Here is a 20,819-nt window from a genome sequence, read left to right as displayed (position 1 = left end):
GAGAGGTAGACTATCCTCTGTTCCTCTAATCTATTTATGATTTCATTCTTTATGCCTAAATCATGGACCCATTTTGATCTTATCTTGGTATATGGTGTTAAGTGTGGATCCATATCTAATTTCTGCCATGCTAATTTCCAGTTTTTCCCAACAGTTTTTTTCCAAATAATGAATTTTTATCCCTAATGTTGGTATCTTTGGGTTTGTCAAAGACTGGATTGCTATAGATGTGCCCTTTTTTGTCCTTTGTATCTAATCTGTTCCACTGATCGATTGGTCTATTTCTTAGCCAATACCAAATGGTTTTGGTTACTGCTGCTATATAATATAGCTTTAGATCAGGTACACCTAGACCACCTTCATCTGACTTTTTTTTCATTAGTTCCCTTGCAATTCTTGACCTTTTATTCTTCCATATGAATTTTATTTTTATTTTTTCTAGGTCATTAAAATAGTTTCTTGGGAGTCTGATTGATATAGCACTAAATAAATAGATTAGTTTGGGGAGTACCAAGAGCATTGAATGGCTTTCCAATTATTTAAATCTGACTTTATTTTTGTGGCAAGTGTTTCGTAATTTTTCTCATATAATTCAATAGGTGCTTATTTACATTAGTACAGTTTCTTTCCATCCATAGAAATACAGATACAGACAATATCAATATATTAAAATAACCATATATAGCATTTATTTACCTATGTGTATACCTCCCACCAGAGTCAGCTGTTAGTGTAATGGATGGGGAAGGGGAGACTACACTCAAGAGTACCAGAGTTCAAATCCAGCTTTAGACACTTACCAGCTGACCCTAAGCAAGTTATAAAACTTCTTGCTTCAGTTTCCTAAAGAGTAAAATAGGAACTAACAACACTTTTCTCTAAGGGTTGTTGTGAGTTTCAAATAAAGTCTTTGTTAAAAGTACTTAACACAGTATCAGCCCATAGTAGTCTTTATAGAATTATTACTTATTGCCTTTCCTTCTTCTTCCATTTTTCACACACACACACACACACACACACACACACACACACACACCCTTGAAGGCTGGAACGATTTTGGTTTTGTATCTACACTGTTTTGGTTCATGTTAGGCACTTGCTTGTTAAATGAATGCATACATGAAATTAATGAATACAGATAGATTTCTACTACAAAAGCACGACATAAAATAAGTGCTTTATAAGGAAGATATGCAGTGTAGCTGTTTGAGAAAAAAAACCAAAACCATTTTATAGCTTTAGTAAATTCTGGTTGGCATGTGATTGCCAGGCTTTTCATTCATAATTTGAGAAAGGATTTTCCTATCTTACTTGACTATACTGGAACTTTGCTAGAACACAATATAGAATTTTAGTCTATCTTGGAATACTTTCAGGGGAGAATCAAGTTGCTGAAGTAGCAAAAGAATGTCAATCCCTTTTCCTTACTCAGGAATTGAGATGCTGGGGGGGGCGGGGGAAGAGGACTTCCATCTGTTGGGAGAATAAGTTTGTGTATTTATGATGGAGGAGAGGAAGGGAGTGAGGGAAGAAGGAAGAAATGGAAGAATATGAAAGGAAGAAAAAAAGGAGAGAGGGAAGAAAGATGGAGAGAGGGGAAAAGAGAGGGGGAAAAGAGAAGGGATAAGTAGGGCAAAGGAATGAAGAGAGGGGAAAGATGGGAAGAATGGAGGAAGGGAAGAAAGGGAGGAAGGAAGGAAGAAAGAAGGGAGGAAGGAAAAGGGGAGGGAGAAAGAAAGGGAAGAAGGAAGGGAGGGAAGAAGAAAGGAAGGAAGGAGGAAGGGATGGAGTTTGGAAGGGAGAAAGGGAAGAAGGAAGGGAGGAAAGGAAGAAGAAAGAAAGGGAAGAAGGAAAGAATGGAGAGTGGAAGAGGAGGAAGGAAGAGAGGACAGAAGGGAGGGAAGAAGAGAGGAAAGGAAGAAGAGAGGAAGGAAGGCAGGAGAGACAATATACAGTATTAGGCAGTCCTGTAGCAAGGTCCCTAGGAAAGCATTATAAACAGATCTCCAGAATCACTTCTTGCGTTGCATGGGGAGCCCTATTCAAGACCGAAGTTTGAGTTTCTGTATTACATCACATCTTCTAAATTCTCTTTAAACTGGAGAGTCTGGTTGAGGGTAGAAAGTGGAGGGGGGGAAGGGAGAGGGACAGAGGAGTTTGGGGGAGAAATAGAGCAATGCAGCAATTGTATGTCTAACCCTGCCAAGAAATACATCTACCTCAATTATCTGAATATTCCCAGCAAAAGTACTTGTGGTCTGAATTACTTAACTAATTGCCTTAACTCTCCACTCTCCGCTATGTATGTAATCTTCTCAGTCCTGCTGGGAAGGTGAGAGGTTAGTATGTATTATCAGCTCTGTTTTACAAAACAAGTAATTGAATTGGAGAGAGGTTAAGTGATCTGCTCAGGGTCATACCGAAGTCTGTAGCTGAGCTGGGATTAGATAGGAGTATATGGCTCTTTATCCCTAATCAAGAGAAAAATCCAACAACTAAAATAAGAATTTAATCAGATAAAATTCAGTTTTTAATTAACTAATCAAAATGCCAAGATGTAGCAAATGAGAAATGTATTTTATCCTTTTTTATGCCATTGTAAACTAGATGGATGTACCTTTCTTGATTAAGGAATATATACACTTTACTTCAGTGAGACTCAGGCTCAATTTACAGAAGCTCCAAAACAGAGAAGAGTAAATAGGTAGCCTCCTCTGAGACTAACCTATTCCCACACCTATATGCTTACAACCAGGTGTAAAGAAAACCTGCCTCCTTTGCACAGTTGGAGGCCAGGAAGGGGCAAGGTTATGTATTTGGAGGAAGGAGATGGAAGGCAGAAAGCAAATGGAGTAGTTTAATCCAGTTAGCTCCTGTTGAGCATTAGAAAGAGATTTCCCCCCCCCCCTTTGGAAAGGGAAGATTTTTCTCCCTTTCTACCCTGGAGTTTAGTTCAATAACTCAAGGGGCCCTGAATTCTATTGTGCAATGCCTTAGAATGCCAAGGCTTACTCAGTACACGTGTGCCAAAAGCTAAAAAGCGTAACAGAGAAATGGCTTGAAAGGTGAACAAAAAAAAAACGATGCCCCTGGCCATGTCTCCGGCTTTTAAGGCAAAGGCAAGCCAAAACATGTTGAAGGACCGCCAGCCTTCTCCCACTCAGCCTGCATTTTGTGAAAGGAGAAAGAAATGTAGGTTTTTCATCTTTTGCCTCAGCCTCCTTGTCTCTTTTTGATTCAAGAAGAAAGTCTCGAATTTGAATTTTAGAATCATTAATTTTTAAGTTCAAATTTTTTTTCGTAGAAGAATCATCTTTGTTAGCTTAAATCTACTGAATCTTTCCATTTTTTAACTCTCTAAGAAGATAATTATCTACCGGATTCTTCTTGTTTTGGGGCTTTTTCTAATCCTGGACAATGCTCAAGGGTGGTGAATGTTTTGATATTAAATGTATTCCTTTGCCTGGGTCAAAGGCAGTGGCAGTTCTCCTACTTGGGGTGAGGAGGGGGCCATGTGTGGAGACAGTTGGCCTTAATGTACACTGCAAAACCCCAAAACACATTCAACAAAAACAAAAGCATTAACCACGAATCCAAAGCTTGGTGAAATCCTATCTTTTCCCTGCCCCCTGCCCCATCTCCATTATGAAAACATGAAAATGACCTCCCAAAGGAATCTTCCAAAGAAAGTTCAGATGAGATAGACCAAGGAAACTGGATGAAGAAAAGAAGATTAGGACTGATTAGAAAAAGAAATAAAAAGAAAAGCCAATGATTTCCACAACACTACCTTCTACATCTTTAATCTCACATAGAATTTTACATTGATCAGTATAGAAAGGTGTGATCATTATTAACAGTGAAGAAATAAATGGGAGGATTTCCAAAAGCACAGAATGACAGAATTGGGGGAAAACTTAAATTGGTTCTCTAGTTCTGGTCTCTAGTCCACCCTCAAAAGAGGGGGAAAACTCATTGTCTCCAAATTATTCCATTCAACTTTGGGGTAATTCTCATGGCTTTTTAAAGCAGGATAGTTTTTACCTGTCATCCTGATATCTGGAAATTGTTTTGACATTGAACCCAAATGTATTTCTTTACAATTTTTACCTATTGCTCCTAATTCTGCTCTGTGAGACCAGAGATAGAAACCAAATGAAACCAAAGATTTAAAAGTTTCTGTGAAACAGCATTCCTAATACTTGAAGACATTTAGCATGTCATTTCTGAAATCTGCTCTTCTCCAAGCTAACCAAAAGTGATAAGGATTTCAACTGATCCCCATGAGACTTAAGGGCCAATACTATTCTGATTTTCTTTCTCAGTTTGTCAATCTTATCAATATCCTTTTTAAAAGGTACCCTTGAATGGCACATAATATTCTAGCTATTGTATGATCACAACAAAGTACAATTTAGAGATTTGACTATCATTTGCTGTCATTGTTTTCCATTAAAATACTTTCAGATATGAGCCCTCTATTCTAGATAAACTGGCCCACTTTTTACCCCGTGCTGTAGTTTTAGTTTTCCTGCCTCCATTTCTTTGGTCCCACCACTTATAAGCCCTTCTCTATTTCAAGCCCTCATTCTTTTTTATTTAAATTATTTGCTTAAATTGGAAGGTGGTAGGCTCCAGAGTCTAAGTGCTGAGGGTGAATAGCTTAAAATTATACCACATCTTCAGTGAACTGTGGTAGGACTCTATCAAGAGATGCTTTCCGGAAAGGGACCTGTATGTGCCAAAATGTTTGTGGCAACTCTTTTTGTTGTAGCTAGAAACTGGAAGATGAATGGATGTCCATCAATTGGAGAATGGTTGGGTAAATTATGGTATATGAAGGTTATGGAATATTATTGCTCTGTAAGAAATGACCAGCAGGATGAATACAGAGAGGCTTGGAGAGACTTACATCAACTGATGCTGAGTGAAATGAATAGAAGATCGCTGTACACGTCAATGTTGTATGAAGATGTATTCTGATGGAAGTGGATATTTTCAACAAAGAGAAGGTCTAATTCAGTTCCAATTGATCAATGATGGACAGAAACAACTACACTCAGAAAAGGAACACTGGGAAGTGAATGTAAATTGTTAGCACTACTGTCTATCTACCCAGGTTACTTATACCTTCAGAATCTAATACTTAATGTGCAATAAGAAAATGGTATTTACACACATATATTGTATCTAGGTTATATTGTAACACCTGTAAAATGTATGGGATTGCCTGTCATCAAGGGGAGGGAGTAAAGGGAGGGAGGGGATAATTTGGAAAAATGAATACAAGGGATAATATTATAAAAAAATTACTCATGCATATATACTGTGGAAAGAAAAATTCTAAAATAAAAAATAAATTTAAAAAAAAAAAAGAGATGCTTTCCAGCTCTGCGTTTCAGGAATTATGATCTTTCTTTGCATCATACATGTTCTATGCATATGTCTCACTACCATTGTTCTCTAGTTTGAGCCTATTCTTTCCAGGAGTGTGTATTTTGGGAAGAGTGAATTCTAGGACTATATTTGATATTCTTGTTCTGAATTTTTAATAAATGTTATTGCTAAGAGTTAATTAAGTCTACTGTCTGTTAATGGGATGTAGGAATTTGAGAGCTATAGTAGTGATGAAGTCTTGAATGGTTAGGTTGCAGTTGGCAAAGAAAACCTTAAGTATTGCCCCAAGACAAACAGGGAAGGGAACTGATAGGATCAGTTAACCTCATAACTCCACCTTGCTGTGTCCAACCAAGAAATCCAAGTTATGTCAAACTCTTAATGACCACCCTCTATGTCCTATTAGAAATCCCAGTCATGTCCCTGAGCTTAAGTTTTCCCTATAAATCTGTCTATGGCCCACATCATCTTTGCTGAATCATTTTTGATCAGTCTGCACCACATTGTCTCCTTGTGTTCCCCTTCCTTCCCTCCTCAAACCACATGGTATCTCTCTCTCAACCCGCACTATATTTCCTGGTGTTTCTCCTCTCATTATCCCCACTATGCCTTATGGTATCTTTCTCCTTCTTATAGCTAAATCTTTTAGGGTGCTAAATCCCTTTTACGATTTAGCCTACTAGCTAAGGGCATGCCCCAACCTTTTGGGGTGTTTCCTTTCTCTTGGCTAATTGTCAATTCCACCAGAGAACTTGTCTTTTTCCATCACTTATTATTAAAATCCCTTTCCTTGCTATGTGCTCTTCCAATTCTCTATTGTATCTTTTCATTGTGCTTGTAATCTTTTCTCCTAAATAAACCTATATTTTGTCAAAGAAAATGGCCACTGTAAATTCTTCACATGACCCAACCCCAACATTTGGTGCTCTCCTAAATCACATTATCTGGTGCCTACAACCACATCATTTGCTACAACAGCCACATCCGTAGCAATAGGAATAACTCCCTACATGGTTACCCCTAGAACTGAAGATAGCCATCATCCCTCTGGTACCCTAAACTGACAGTGCTTGCTAGGGAGTTCCTTGTAAGGAATATCTTATGTTCATTTCAGTTACCATTAGTGAGCTCATGTTATAAAGTCCTACAGGGCTGGGATTGTCCTTTATATTTCTTTTTGTCCCTACTGGACTCTTAGTAGCTACTTGCCATTTGACTCACTATTCAACCATCTCATATATTTCTCACTAAGGCAGAAATGCTTATGCTTTTTTTGGTTTCGGTTTCTTGAGATTATGTTGTAACTACTGTCAGTCTTCAATCAACAAATATTTCCTAAGTATGTATCATATATCAGCCATTGGGGTAAGTGCTGAGAATACAAAGAAAGATAAAAACAGTTCATGCCTCCAAGGAGCTAAGGATTCTAATGAGGTAGACAATATGCAAATAATTAGATATAAAAATTATGTACAGAGTAGACAGAAGGCAGTCTGAGAAGGAAAATGATTAGCAGAGACGGATCAGGAAAGCCCAGAAAATGGAATTTGAGCTAAATTTTGAAGGAAATATGAAAAAAGTAAGGTAGAGATGAGAGGAAAGAATATTCTAGAGATGGGAGGACAGGAAATGTAAAGGCATTGAGATAGAAGTTGGAATGTTGTGGTCAAGAGTCCATGAATAGGACAGTGTAGCTAGATCATAAAGTATATGAGAAAAGCAGTGTCAAAGATGGAAAAATAAGAAGGGATCAGGTTGTGACCTTTAAATGTCAAAAAGTTTTTATCTAAAACAAAAGATAATAAAGAATATTGGAGTTCATTGAGTAGTGAAAGAAGTGACACAGTCAGACTTTTTAAAAAGCACTTTAGCAGCAGAATGAAGTATGGATTGGATCAGAGAGTGATGGGAAATAAGGAGACTCTTTAGTACAGGTGAGAGGTCTGAACAGTATAATGAAGGTGTGAACAGAGATATGTAATATATCTCTGATATTCAGTGAAAGTACAAAGAATTGGATTAATGGGATGAGTAAGAGTGAAAAATTTGAGGATGACCTTGAGACTTCAAGCTTGAGTGACTGGGGAGACTCCTAATTGTCATCAAATAAATAGTTTCATATTAAAAAAAAAAGATTCTTCATATAATTTGTTTACTTGTATTTTTCTTGTTATTCCCCCCCCCCCCCCAGGCTGGGGTCAAGTGACTTGCCCAGGGTCACACAGCTAGGAAGTATTAAGTGTCTGAGACCAGATTTGAACTCGGGTCCTCCTGAATTCTGGGCTGGTGCTCTATCCACTGCGCCACCTAGCTGCCCCCTATTTTTCTTATTATTACAAGGCTCATATTTTGTTTTCAATGAGGGGGATGAAAAGAAAAAAAAATGAATGTTTGAAAATTGAAAAAAAATGATTGAAAAAAGATACTTCAGGTGTAAGAAAAATATGCCAAATGAGGAAAGAGAGGAAGTAGGAATGAGAACCTGGTTGAGACTCTGAGCTGTTCAAAACTCAAATTAGGGGATAAAAATTACTAAGTCAACAGAACTAAAATGATTGAAAAAGTTTTGCTTCACCATCTTAGTTCAAGATAGTACTTTGGTTTTGTGGTTTTTACTCTTCCCATTCAAATCAAGTACTAATACAATAACTATTATTTCATTAATCCTCACTAAATTCTCAAGTAAAATGGGAGAATCAACAGTGTTGCAGGATTTGAAGACAGGGAAACAAATGTTATAAAGAGAGGCAGCATTTCCTGATTATGAATGAAAAGGAATTCGTTAGTGTTAGAAATAACATGGTAATTTCCTGATATCCATCCATGGGCTCATGTGAACTTATAAGCTTCTGACTGACTGGTGGTTTATTTTATTTGTTATTTCTTTAATGACTTTTCTATTTTCCCCCTAGAACAACCTCAATGTGGACAGCCATTCTTTATCAGAGCCCAGTTTCTCACTCACCAGGGAAGAGCAGAGGGAGTATCCTGACCATCAAGCTGCACACAGACCATTCCCCAAGCAACGATTCAGGCAAGAGCACAGCCATACATCTTTACAGAGAGATGGTCCCAGGTCCTTTCTCTTAGATCTACCAAACTTTCCAGATCTCTCAAAAGCTGATATCAATGGACAAAATCCAAATATTCAGGTAAAGAGCTCTGATAAGAAGATGAAACTATTGGGGGTTAAAGGAAATGTGTGATACTTGTTGCTTTTAAGTAATTTCCCAGATGATTATACCCTCATCTTGTATCTTTAAGGACAAAATTCGATTAGAAAAGTTGAAGAATTGGAAAAGAAATAGAAGAAAGGATTATAAATAGCTCTTTTGAGGAGTGTGGCAGAGAAAGAGAGGAATGATATATTATGCCAGCTTGAAGGGATAGCAAAATCTAGTGGAGGGTTTTTTTTTTCCAAGAATGGACATAAAGTCAATAAAGAATAAAAACAGTAGTTCTGGAGAAATCATATTGTCATAGATCCAGAAGTATAAGGGATCTTAGAGATCATTGGGTCATTTTACAGGTGAGAAAAGTGAGATAGAGAGAGGTTAAGTGATTTGCCCACTATCATGCATCTAGTAAAAGGCAATATTTGAACACAGATTTTTCTAACTTCAAGCCCAGGACACCTAGCTGCCTAAACAAGAGCCTACAGCAACCAGTTACTAATAGCTACCTCTTCTCTAGGCACATTCAGGATGGCATATCCATTGATAGTGATTGAAGGGGCAATTTTCTGAAGGATATGAAAGGGGATGGGATCAAGGACACAAAAAAAGAGGCTGACCTTGGCACTGGGTATGGCTACCTCATCATCAGAAATTGGAGAAAGAGGGGAGAGAATAGGGATGCTGAGATGAAGTGAAAGGGGAAAGAGCTCATTGTTTACATGAGAAACCAATTGATGAGAATTATAGGACTTGATAATATCTCCAGGCAGCCTGATTATGTAACTTTCTTAAGCTCCATTTAACAATATGTGCTGTAGGGATATCTAAGGGAAGTTTTGACTTATTGAGGACTAGTAGGTGGAAGGAATCTTAGAGAAAGAAGTCCAGAATGAAGAGAAAATAAACTATGAATCTCAGAAGATAAGCTGAATAGTGTGGGCAGGATTGTAGTGGACTTTAGACTAGAAAAAGTTGAGAATAAAAATGAGATAATGAGGGGAGGGAATGATTTTTTTTTTCCTCTGTGGCCCCTGGTTTAATAAAATAGGTAGAGGGAGAGAAAAAGATGGTGAGATATTGTTAGTTATTGGGATAGTAATGGGTAGTATCTTAAAATGAAAATACCCCTGAGAAAGGTAAATACATTGATTTAATCTCATTCATGCTAAGAATGAGAAATTTCTGGAGAGCAGTTTTAAAAGAAATAAAGAAAATAGAGGGAATTTGTGATCTGGAAGAGAGTGATACAGAGTGCATAGTCAAATACAGGGCTGGGAAGACAAAAACATTGACTTCATCAGCTTTATAATTTTACCTAAGCTAAATCCTGCTCTGAATCTTAATTCTCCACTGTGATCTTCCATTACCCATTTATCTAATTGCAAAGAACAGGGCATTGGCTTAGTGGTTAATAATAATTTCCTGACCCCCAGCAGATGTTTCCACTTTCATGCTCTTTTAATTTTCAAAATTATTTTCAGTTCCTTTCAATGAGCTGGGGGTAACTTTGCCCACTCCTTTCCCTCATCAGCAAATGCTAGATTTAAGTCAAGGCACAGAGTGCATCGAAATGAAAGCTGGAATGATTGATCACTACTAAATTAGTGGATATGCCATCCTTAATGTGCCTAGAGAAGAGGTAGCTATTAGTAACTGGTTGCTGTAGGCTCTTGTTTAGGCAGCTAGGTGTCCTGGGCTTGAAGTTAGAAAAATCTGTGTTCAAATATTGCCTTTTACTAGATGCATGATAGTGGGCAAATCACTTAACCTCTCTCTATCTCACTTTTCTCACCTGTAAAATGGCCCAATGATCTCTAAGATCCCTTATACTTCTGGATCTATGACAATATGATTTCTCCAGAACTACTGTTTTTATTCTTTATTGACTTTATGTCCATTCTTGAAAAAAAAAAAAAACCTCCACTAGATTTTGCTATCCCTTCAAGCTGGCATAATATATCATTCCTCTCTTTCTCTGCCACACTCCTCAAAAGAGCTATTTATAATCCTTTCTTCTATTTCTTTTCCAATTCTTCAACTTTTCTAATCTCATGTATTCTAGAAAAATTCTGCCAGGTACAATAAGAATGCAAATATCTTTTCTTAGATCTATTTTTCTTAAAATGCCAGTTTGAAAAAAAATTAATAAACATTTATTAAGTACCTACTATGTATTAAACATTATGCTAAGCACTAGGGATACAAAAAGAGGCAAATATAGTCCCTGTACTCAAGAAGCATACAAAACAATGAGAAGAGAAAGAGAAATTGAGAAGCTTTTCTTGAGTTCTAAGCAGAACTACAACTGAGCTAAAATAAAAATATATTTACTGCTTGTCTGTATGTAAAATACTGTACCTAGGCACTTTAGAATATATATATATATGTGCACATATATATATATATATATATATGAATATACATATAAAACTCAAGAGTCTCAGCCCTCAAATAGTTTACAAAATGAAAGGTAAATAATATGTGACAATTCAATTCAACAAGTATTTATTAAGCATCTGCTATGCAGTCAGATGTAGCAATGTATAGAGGACAAACATGACTTTGGATTCAGGAAAATGTGAAATTAAATCCTGCCTCTGACATATTATAGTTCCTTGACCATGAGTGACTAGTCACTAATCTCTCAGTGTTCCAGGGAACTGAATTATTGATGTATATTGGAAGGGGCAGCTAGATAGCATGATGAATCGAGTACCAAGGCTAGAGTCAGGAGACCTGAGTTCAAATGTAACTTCAGACACTAGTGACTCTAGGCAAGTCACTTAACCCTGTTTGTCTCAGCTTTCTTATCTGTAAAATGTGCTGGAGAAGGAAATGACAGACCATTCCATTACCATTGCCAAGAAAACTCTAAATAACATCATAAAAAGTTGGACATCACTGAAACTACTGAACAGCAATTGGAGGCAGGGAGTTTCCACATTAAAAGATGAAATCATAAGTCGGGAACCTCCCCAACCAAAAAATACATAAATAAAACAAAAAAACCCACAAATGTGCCAGCTGGTGAGGTTACTAAGAGAAAAAAAATCCTGCCCTCAAGAAGCTTGTTGTTTAAGTCATGTCTAACACTGTGCCTCGTTTGGAGTTTTCTTGGCAAAGAGACTGGAGTAGTTTGCCATTTCCTTCTCCATCTCATTTTGCAGATAAGAAAACTGAGGCAAACAGGGCTAAGTGACTTGCCCAGAGTCACACAGCTAATAAGTGTCTGAGGCCAATTTGAACTCTGGAAGATGAATCTTCCTGACTCTAGGAATCTACTGCACTATTTAGTAGACCCTCAAAGAGCTTAGATTCTTCTAAAAATAAAAAAATAAAAGATAGAGAGTTAAGTAAATACAAAGTAATTTATTTGGATACACTAACAACTGAGAGATAAAGGTCAGGCAAGATATTATGAAGGAGATGGCATTTGTATTGAGCCTTAAAGCAAACTAAGGATTCCAAGAGATACAAATGAAGAGGCATAGGAATGAGAGATATAATGTAACATGAGGAATCAGGTAGGACAATTTGGAAGGCAATGTGTTAGGAGGAATAATGTACCATCAGTCTAGAAAACTAGGTTGGTTAGTTACTGAACTTTCTTGAAGAAGAAAATGAAGAAAATTTTTGCTAAGTGATCAATTAGGAGACTGCTGCAATAATTTAGCAAGAGGTGAATGGGACCTTACATAGAATGATGGCTGACTTGAGGGAAAGGTATAATTGAATAAGATGTGGTGGTGGTCTGCAAGACTTGACAAGTGATTGGATATGTGGGATAAGAGAGGGAGGAGTGGAAGATAATGCTGAGGTTTTAAAATTGGGAGACTAGAAGAATCGTGGAGCCTCCTAGAGAATTAGAGAAATTTGGAAGAAGGATAGATTTGGGGATAAAGATTATTATTTTTGTTTTGGATTTGTTGAGATTGAGATCAGACATTGATATAGGTATGTGCATCAGACAGTTTAAGCTAGATGCACAGTGAATAGAGTACAGAACCTAAATTCAAAAGTGTCTTCAGGCACCAGCCATGGGATTCTGGGAAAGTGACTTTAATTTCTTCCTGCTTTGGTTTCCCCATTTGTAAAATGGGAGTAAAAATAACACCTACCTTCCAAGATTGTTGTGAGGAACAAATGAGATTTTTTAAAAAAGTTTTTCCCATCTGAAAGTACCACATCAGGACTAGCTATTATTATTATAATGATTTAAACTAAAGATAGAGATGAAAGCTATTTATATCTATATGACAGTCATCTGCATATAATTGGTAATTTAACTGATGGGAACTGCTTTGACCATTGATCATTGAGATTCAGTGTTGAGAGAAAAAGGGAAAGGATTTGGGATAGAACTCTCCAGCATTCATTGGCCTAGGGAACAAGATATGAGTGATAATTCAGCAACATTTGAGTAGTAAAGATAATATGTGTTATTATGGAGTATGTGTAGGTTTACTATCGAAGGCCTCATGGAGAAGGTATGCAGTGAGTTTGAAGAACTTAAGAATTGGTAAATAAGATTTCAACAGATGGAAAGAAAGGAATAGAAGCAGTCATAAAAAAAGACTATAGAGGTGGGGTTCAGGGGATTTTAAGCAGATCAGTTTAGGACACCCTTAAAGAATGAAGTAAAATCACCATCCACCCTAAATATTGTTTCTAATCAGTACTGAATTATTGTAATTGGTTGCATTATTTACAGTATTGGCTCTTCCATTATATAATACCTACTCTTCCTATTGGGTTATCTCTGAATAGAAAAACCTCTAACAAAATAAGATTTATTTATATGAAGTGAAACCAACACTGCCAAAACAGAATTTGTGATCTTTTCCCCAAAATGTTTCCCTCTTCCCAATTTCTGCATTACTGTTGAGGGTACCACTATTATCCCAGTCATCCAAGCTCACAATCTTGGTATCATTCTTGATTTCTCACTTCTTTTCACCCATCACATCCAACCTTTTGCTAAGTCTTGTTATTTCTTAAGTTTTCTGTGATACTTCCCCTTCCCTCCATTCATATAGCTGCCACCCTGATGTATGCTATAATCATTTTACTTCTGGACTATTGCAAGAACCTTCTGATTGGTCTCTCCCCACTTAAGTCTATCCTGCACTCAGGGGCCAAGATGATCTTCCTAAAGCATGTTACCCCTTCTCTGCAATTCAACAAAGTCCAGTGAGTCTGACAATAAACATTTATTAAGTGCTTACTATGTGTCAGATACTATGCTAAGCACTGGGCATACAAGAAGGGTCAAAACGCAGTCCCTAATTTTAAGAAGCACACCATCTAAAGGGACAGACAGCAAGCAAACAAATATGTACAAACAAGCTATATTCAAGATAAAGGGGAAATGGTTAAAATAGGAAAGGCATTAGTAGTGGAGTACTTAGATAACAGTAGTCTAGAAGGCAAAGAATACAGACTTATAACCAAGAGTAATTTATCTAGCAAAATAATCTTACAAAAAAAGGATCTTTGATGAATTAGAGTAGCACTTCTAAGCATTCCTTATGAAAGGAACAGAACCACATAGAAATTCTGAAGTACAGCACAAAAGTTGAGTAACACAAACATGTAAACAAGAGTAAACATTCATTCACAAGGGGCTATCTGAACCCTATCATTATCAGGGCTTATAAGGAGACATATAATTAGACAGAAGGCTTTAGAGGGATTCTAGAGAAGGTAAAAGGAATACATTAGGTGGGGAACAAAAAGAAAGTTTATGGGGAAAAAATGTCAATCTTGGTGTGGAGATGGAAGTCCATACAAACAGGGAGGGAAAGGTGGAGATTAGAGAGGAAAGCATCCGACTTTAAATCTCACTTTTATTTGAACTAGTCAAAGGAGAGAATACACATACATACACATATAGAGAAAAATACAAAAATATATTTCACTCAACTGGGAAATAAGAGGGAAGTAGGGAGAATAAGAAAGGAGGAATAAGGGGAAAGGAAAATTAAGGGACAGATTAGTTTTAAACAAAACAAAGTCTAAGTGGAAAAATATTTATAGTTATTGTTTTGTTTTTTGTTTTTTAAAGTGTCAAGGAATTGGAATCTGAGGTACTGCCCATCAGTTGGGGAATGACTCTTGAACTCATTATAGTACATAAATATGACAGAATATTCTAATGCTCTAAGAAATGACGAAAATAGTTTTAGAGTAACCTAGGAAGATTTATGTGAACTTATACAGAATGAATTGAACAGAAGCAATGGAATAACTCATATGATGACAACAGACAACTTTGAGGCTTTTACTTCTCAGGAAGTAGGTAGCATGTTTCATCATTAGTACTCTGAAATTGCTGATGATCTGAATTTCCACAACTTTCAGAGTACTAAATGAGACTATATGTATATGTAATATACATACATTATGTAATACATGTGATATATTTCTGTCTATACACATACATTTATATGCATACATATACATGAATATATATACATAAATATATATGTTCTTTATATCTTATACATGTTTTATCTTAATGTGAATGTGTGTGTATGTATATGTATATATACATACACACAAACATACACATGTGGAAAGGTAAAAAGGAAGAGATGAATTTTGATGTTGAAAAAATGAAATTTAATTTAAAAAACAGAGAGAGGACATTAACATTAAGGGAAATTGAGAAAACTATAAGTTATAGACTAATGAACTTGTATCAGGTACTAGGATTCAGTTGTCATTTTTTTTCAGTCATGTCTGACTCTCTGTGACTTCATTTGAGTTTTTTAGGCAAAGATAGGCAATGTGGTTGCCCTCTCTAGCTCATTTTATAATTGAGGAAATGGAGGCAAATGAGGTTAGATTTGCCCAGGATCACATAGCTAGTAAGTGTCTAAGGCTAGATTTGAATTCAGGGAGGTAAGTCTTCCAGACTCCAAGCCTAGCCCTCTGAGCTGCCGCAAAGTGAGCTAAAGAGAAATGTAAAAAATTACCAAAAACGAATATAAGCTGCTGAAAAGTAAGAAGATGGGAGCAAGAGCAGGGGAGGAAGGGGAAAAATTCCTTTGTTAAGAAATTATTAAATATACAGAATTATAGCCAAGAACAGAGTTTGAGGAAATTCCTCAGCCTTCCTCCTCTCTCTTCCAGATAAAGTAAGCCTGGGAGCTGGTATAGCCTATCCAGAATTAACTTGGCTATATTTTCCATGACTTTTAGATATTTTGGTACAAAGTGGTCATGGCTTTACTTTCTCTGGGGTTCACAACTGAGAAACTTTCTTCTCCAAAGAAATCAGGAGACGACAAATAAGAATGGACCCTAATTTTTGCACACTTAATCTGTCTGTGTGAAAAGTATCCAAAGTGGCCAAGTTTACAATTCATTTTTCATCATAATAAGCTGTTTTGTTTAACTGAATATGAAGTGAAGAATGCTTTGAAAACATTCCTATTCATGGCTGAAGATGGGAGAACAGAGTGGAATTAAGGAAGACAAAAGGTTGGAGGATATATGGAGGAAGAAATGGGATAATTGGAGAAAGGGAAGGAAAGAGAAAAGAAAGGGGAAAAGAGGAACAAAGAGATAAGAATGGGAGGGGGGAGAGGAGAAAGAGAGGGAGAAGGAGGAGAAGCTAAATCTCAAAAATAGCATAGTGTGAGAAGGCTTTATTCAGCTGTTCATACTTATTTAGTTGCAGTCTCTCAGAATCTTGTTTCCTTTTGCCTAAAATTGTGGAGGTGTGGCTGCTGATGTGATACAAATGGAAATAGTTAGCTTTAATCTCTGTTGTTTTTTGTTCAGTCCTATGGGATTCTTTGCAACACTATTTGGGATTTTCTTGGCTAAAGTACTGAAGTAGTTTACCATTTCCTTCTACAATTTATTTTACATATGGGAACCTAAAGCAAACAGGGTTAAGTGACTTGCCCAGGGTCTAGTAAGTATCTGAGGCTAGATTTGACTTTGGGTCTTCCTGACTCCCGACCCAGGGGTCTATCCATTGTGCTTCTCTTTAGGCAATTTTAAACAGGTCTATGACCACCTATGATAGTTTTCAGTGACTGTTTACAATCTTGTTTTTTCAATCCCTGGGAGGAAGAAATGTGTACTTCATGATTTTCTGAAGATTTCATTTGTTGAAAGATGTTTGAAGTTGCATTTCTGTGATCCTTTCATGAGCAGTGCATTTGAGGCTATGACCAGAGAATAGGATGTGACATTTTTATGAGCACTGCCATTTTTTTTCCAGTTACTATTAGGACAACTGAGATCATCAAGCTGCCAAAAGAATATTGGTTGCCCCAAAGCTGGCAGAATAAAGATTACATCATTTCAAAACAAAAAAGCAATTGGCTGAATGTACTGGAAACACAGATGATCATTGCCCAGATACAATTAAAGTTTAAAATATGGGCAAGAGCCAAAAGCCATCCCTTTTTCCCACCCTTCTCAGCTGTGCCATCCTATTTTTTTTCCTGATACAGTTCTTCAATCTGTTTATTTGTCTTTTGGAGGAAGAGGTGAGTGTTTTGTTGACCTGATGACCTGTCAGCCCTTAAAAATTGTATTTTGAACCCAATTTATGGCCTCATGTCTGTGGAAGACCACAAAAGAACAGTCATTGAGCATTGGTCAGTCAAGAAAGAATGGAGCAGCTGTTGCTTCACCAGCCTTGGGGCTGCTTATACACAGAGATGCATCCGTGCCGGCTGGGACTGCTTTGGAGCTGGCCTGACTGCTGGGGTGGCGGCTGCAGCCGAATGCACCATTGCACTTGAGTAAACCAATTCCCCGGTGGTCCTTTAAAATATGAGGTGCATTTTAAAAGGGGGTGATATGTTTCCGTGTTGGCAACACTCTCCCCTTCCTCACAGCTCCACTCTTTTGTTAAAATTCACTGGTTTGACACGTGGTTGATTCAGCAGGGCAGACAGCCCTGCTGGTGACTCCAGGGCCCAGTCAAAGCATTTCCTTCCTATGTGAAGCAGAGTGAAGCCAGGTGAAGGGGGTTTATCAATGAATCTGTTTCCATTACCAATGCCCCCCCTTTCTGTCCCTCTTTCCTTGGCAACCTGCCCCCTCCCTTCCTGCCCCCACCTATTCCTCAGTTCTGATGGGGAGCCTAAGCTTGGAACTTGATACTCCACTTTCAACTAAACTCCCCTGCCCCTCTAGTTTCTAGAAAGGTTTCCCACGCTCTCTACTAGGGAGCTGTTGGGAAGGGGAGGGTAGAAAGTGAGATGGGGAAAGGAAACATAGGTCTTGCAAGGCAGTTGTTTTGCCAAATCTGTTGGCCTTCTGAAGCTGCCTTATACCTTTCTAAGAAGAAACTGGCAAACTGAGGGAAGAGAAGGAATGTCCCCAATCCCATTCTGCTTTTAGCCTTTTAGAGAGAATGATGCTGAATAGGACACAAGCTGAGATCCTTTTATAGTTGCTTTTTTTTCCCCTCCAAATAAGTCAAGCAGTCTTTTAAAAAAAATTAATCAGGCCTTCATTTTAATGGTCCCAAGTCTTGTTTTAAGGCAGTGGAAGTTATTGGTAGAAGACAAAAAGCCAACTAAGTGCAAAATAAAAATAAATTGCTTCAAACTGGTGAAGTGATTCTCAATATTAAATTTGATGTAATAAAGTTAATTTTTAAAGAATAAAGTCTTTAAGAAAGAAAGTAAAACACCTGGGATGTATTTTACTTGAACCATGGTACCGACTTGGCTTTAAGAATAAAACTGATTGTCAGCTAGCAAATCCCAAGTGAAAAGACAAAATCCCTAAAATAAACTTATAATTAGGCTTAGGGCATCAGTTCATTGCTACAGTAATTTTAACTACCAAAAATTTCTCTTTTTGGAATGATCTGAGATTAACATTCATTTAACCTAATATACATAATTTTCTTCTATTCTTTCCACTGAAAAAGACTTATAAAAAATGTACCAGCCATCCAAATGCCTTTTTTTTCTCTGCTAAAATGTATTTACAATAGCCACAAGGCTCTTAAGCTCCACACCATACAATCAGATGAGTCACACTACAACATTCTGAGTACTTTTACTTTAGATTTCCTCTCTCCCTTGGGGGGAAAAATCTATTTTGGAGTGTCAACATTGACAATAGGTCTTAAATTGGAGTCTGAAATTTTTCTTAGCCAGTTAAAAAGATAAATCCAGAGCAACAAACCTTTATTGTCTCTCCCAAATATTGCTATCTCCGGTATATTGAAAGTTCCATTATCAGTCAGTGAGCATCTACTATATGCCAGGCACTCTACCAAATTCTGATCATACAAAGAAAACCTAAAGGCAAATAATCCCTGCTCTCAAGGAGCTCACAGTCTAATGAAGAAGACTATATACAGTCAGTTGTGTACAAATAAGAATTGGAATAATTTCAACATGCAGAGTTTAGTCAGTTCTTTTTTAAAAATCTGCTTAGTGATTTTTCTGCTAAGATTGTCCAGAAATGGGCCCCAGAATGATGCTGTCATCTTGTGGACAAAATATTATATGCAACACCTAGAGACACTCCCCAGTTCTACTGCTGAGGACTGTGATCTAGAGGAATTCAATTCCCTATCTTAAAAATGAGACCTGTCATCTCATCTCACAAATATATTTAGATAATAGATATTCATGCTCTGAAGAAGCTATGGGTGTATTCCTTGTGATGTGAGTAGTTATGATGAGAACAGCCCCCAGTGAATAGAAATTACCCTTTTCTTTTAAAAGTGCCTTTTGAACAAAGGGGAAGCAAAGTGTTTGTCTCTAAAGAACTTCCACAAGTGGTAGAAAGAAGCCAGAGAATTGCATAGTACTCTCCCATGCATCTCTTAGAGGCTTTGAAAGACAGATTCCCAAAGAGAATTGTCTAGACGAGCACACAAGGTGGACAAATTCCCTTAAAGGCAGAGAGATTCTGCCAAGAGTTGCATTATTTGAGAGTTCTTTAGAGAACTTTGGTTCTTATGCTTTCACATGTGGTAATGGAGGAGATGGAATACAAGATATATTTGTAATACAAAAAACATAATTGCATTCAGGGGAAGAAGAAAAAGAATTAGGAACACTCAACTAGATGTTGGAAATTTGCTAGACTTTGACATCAACATCAAGCTCCTCACTTTGTTGCAGCTAACAGACTGCTCTATCACAAGATTCTTTGACTCTGAAGAGATAGGTAAATAGTGACAATATGTAGCACTGGACTTGGAAACAAGAAGAAACATGGATTCAAATCCAAAGTAAATGAATGTGACATTTACTGGCAGTGTGAATTTGGGCAAGTTGCTTAGCCAACTCTAAATTGCTGTTTCCTTATCTGTAAAGTGGAGCTAAGTACCTTCTGTACAAGGTTGTTGTGAAGTTTAAATGAGATTATTTATCTAAAGCTTTTTGTGAAATTTAAAGCACTCTGTCAGTAGTTATTGTAATAAAGATTCATTTCTTCTCCACTACTCCCAAAAATATCAGTGCAATTTTAAGCTTTAACAACCACATACAAAAAAAAAATTGGTAAGACTAATTTAAAATTTTTAAACATTTCTATTTTAAAATAATTTAACATAGCTACTTCCTTGTGTTATATGCATTACTCTAGTTTATTAGCAAAGTTTGTAAACACCTTCATCAGCTAAGGCTTAGTGACTAAAAGGAGATTGCTTTTGTAAGCCTAGCCTTAGGATCATCTAAAGACTGAAATTTTGATACCTGTGACAGTTTTAACATGACTATTGAAGAAAAAAATCAGATGATCGAGGAGGCTAAGCAAGAGAACTTCCACTATCTATCCACTGGTCTGAGAAAGTGTCATTTGTCACTAGAAACTTGTCATTTGTCATATATGTAATACATAATGACAGAATGCCTCATATGTCTAAATTCACAGAACTTCAAAGTGTAAGAAAAATGCAAATAATTAATTTTCCAAATGATGCTTTTTGTAAGTGTGTAGGTTTCATACTTCTGAAGATAGTGAAGCTTAGAACTGCACTAAGACTTTTGGGACACCCTACATTTTATGAGGTTTAATAAAAAAATAAAATTAGCAATCTGGTTAATGACAAACTTCAAATCATGACCTAGTAGGATTTTAAGTTAAACATTAGTCTCTTTTTTAAAAATACTATTGTGAAATTTTCATATTGTTAATGAAATTAGGGGAAAGGAGGATCCTTGGGGTTTTTTTTTTTTTTTACTTGGAACAGAGAGGGTACAAATTAAAGGGGGAAAAGAAAACTCTAAATTGCTGAGATTCAGTCAT

At 36.8% G+C, this 20,819-nt stretch overlaps 1 protein-coding gene across 2 annotated transcripts in view; it reads left to right on the top strand.

Moving 5' to 3' along the window:
• ISM1 (isthmin 1) overlaps positions 1-20,819 on the top strand; it is a 100,381-nt gene that overhangs the window by 51,605 nt on the left and 27,957 nt on the right. For both annotated transcript variants that reach the window (XM_074287851.1, XM_074287850.1), the window contains exon 2: positions 8,310-8,549. In XM_074287851.1, the coding sequence (XP_074143952.1) occupies positions 8,310-8,549 (240 nt within the window). The remainder of the gene's footprint in view (positions 1-8,309; positions 8,550-20,819) is intronic.

Source organism: Sminthopsis crassicaudata, chromosome 2, assembly GCF_048593235.1.
Source record: "Sminthopsis crassicaudata isolate SCR6 chromosome 2, ASM4859323v1, whole genome shotgun sequence".
Lineage (NCBI taxonomy): Eukaryota > Metazoa > Chordata > Mammalia > Dasyuromorphia > Dasyuridae > Sminthopsis > Sminthopsis crassicaudata.
Note: the sequence above shows the minus strand (reverse complement) of the source record. Positions and strands in the feature narration are given on the sequence as shown.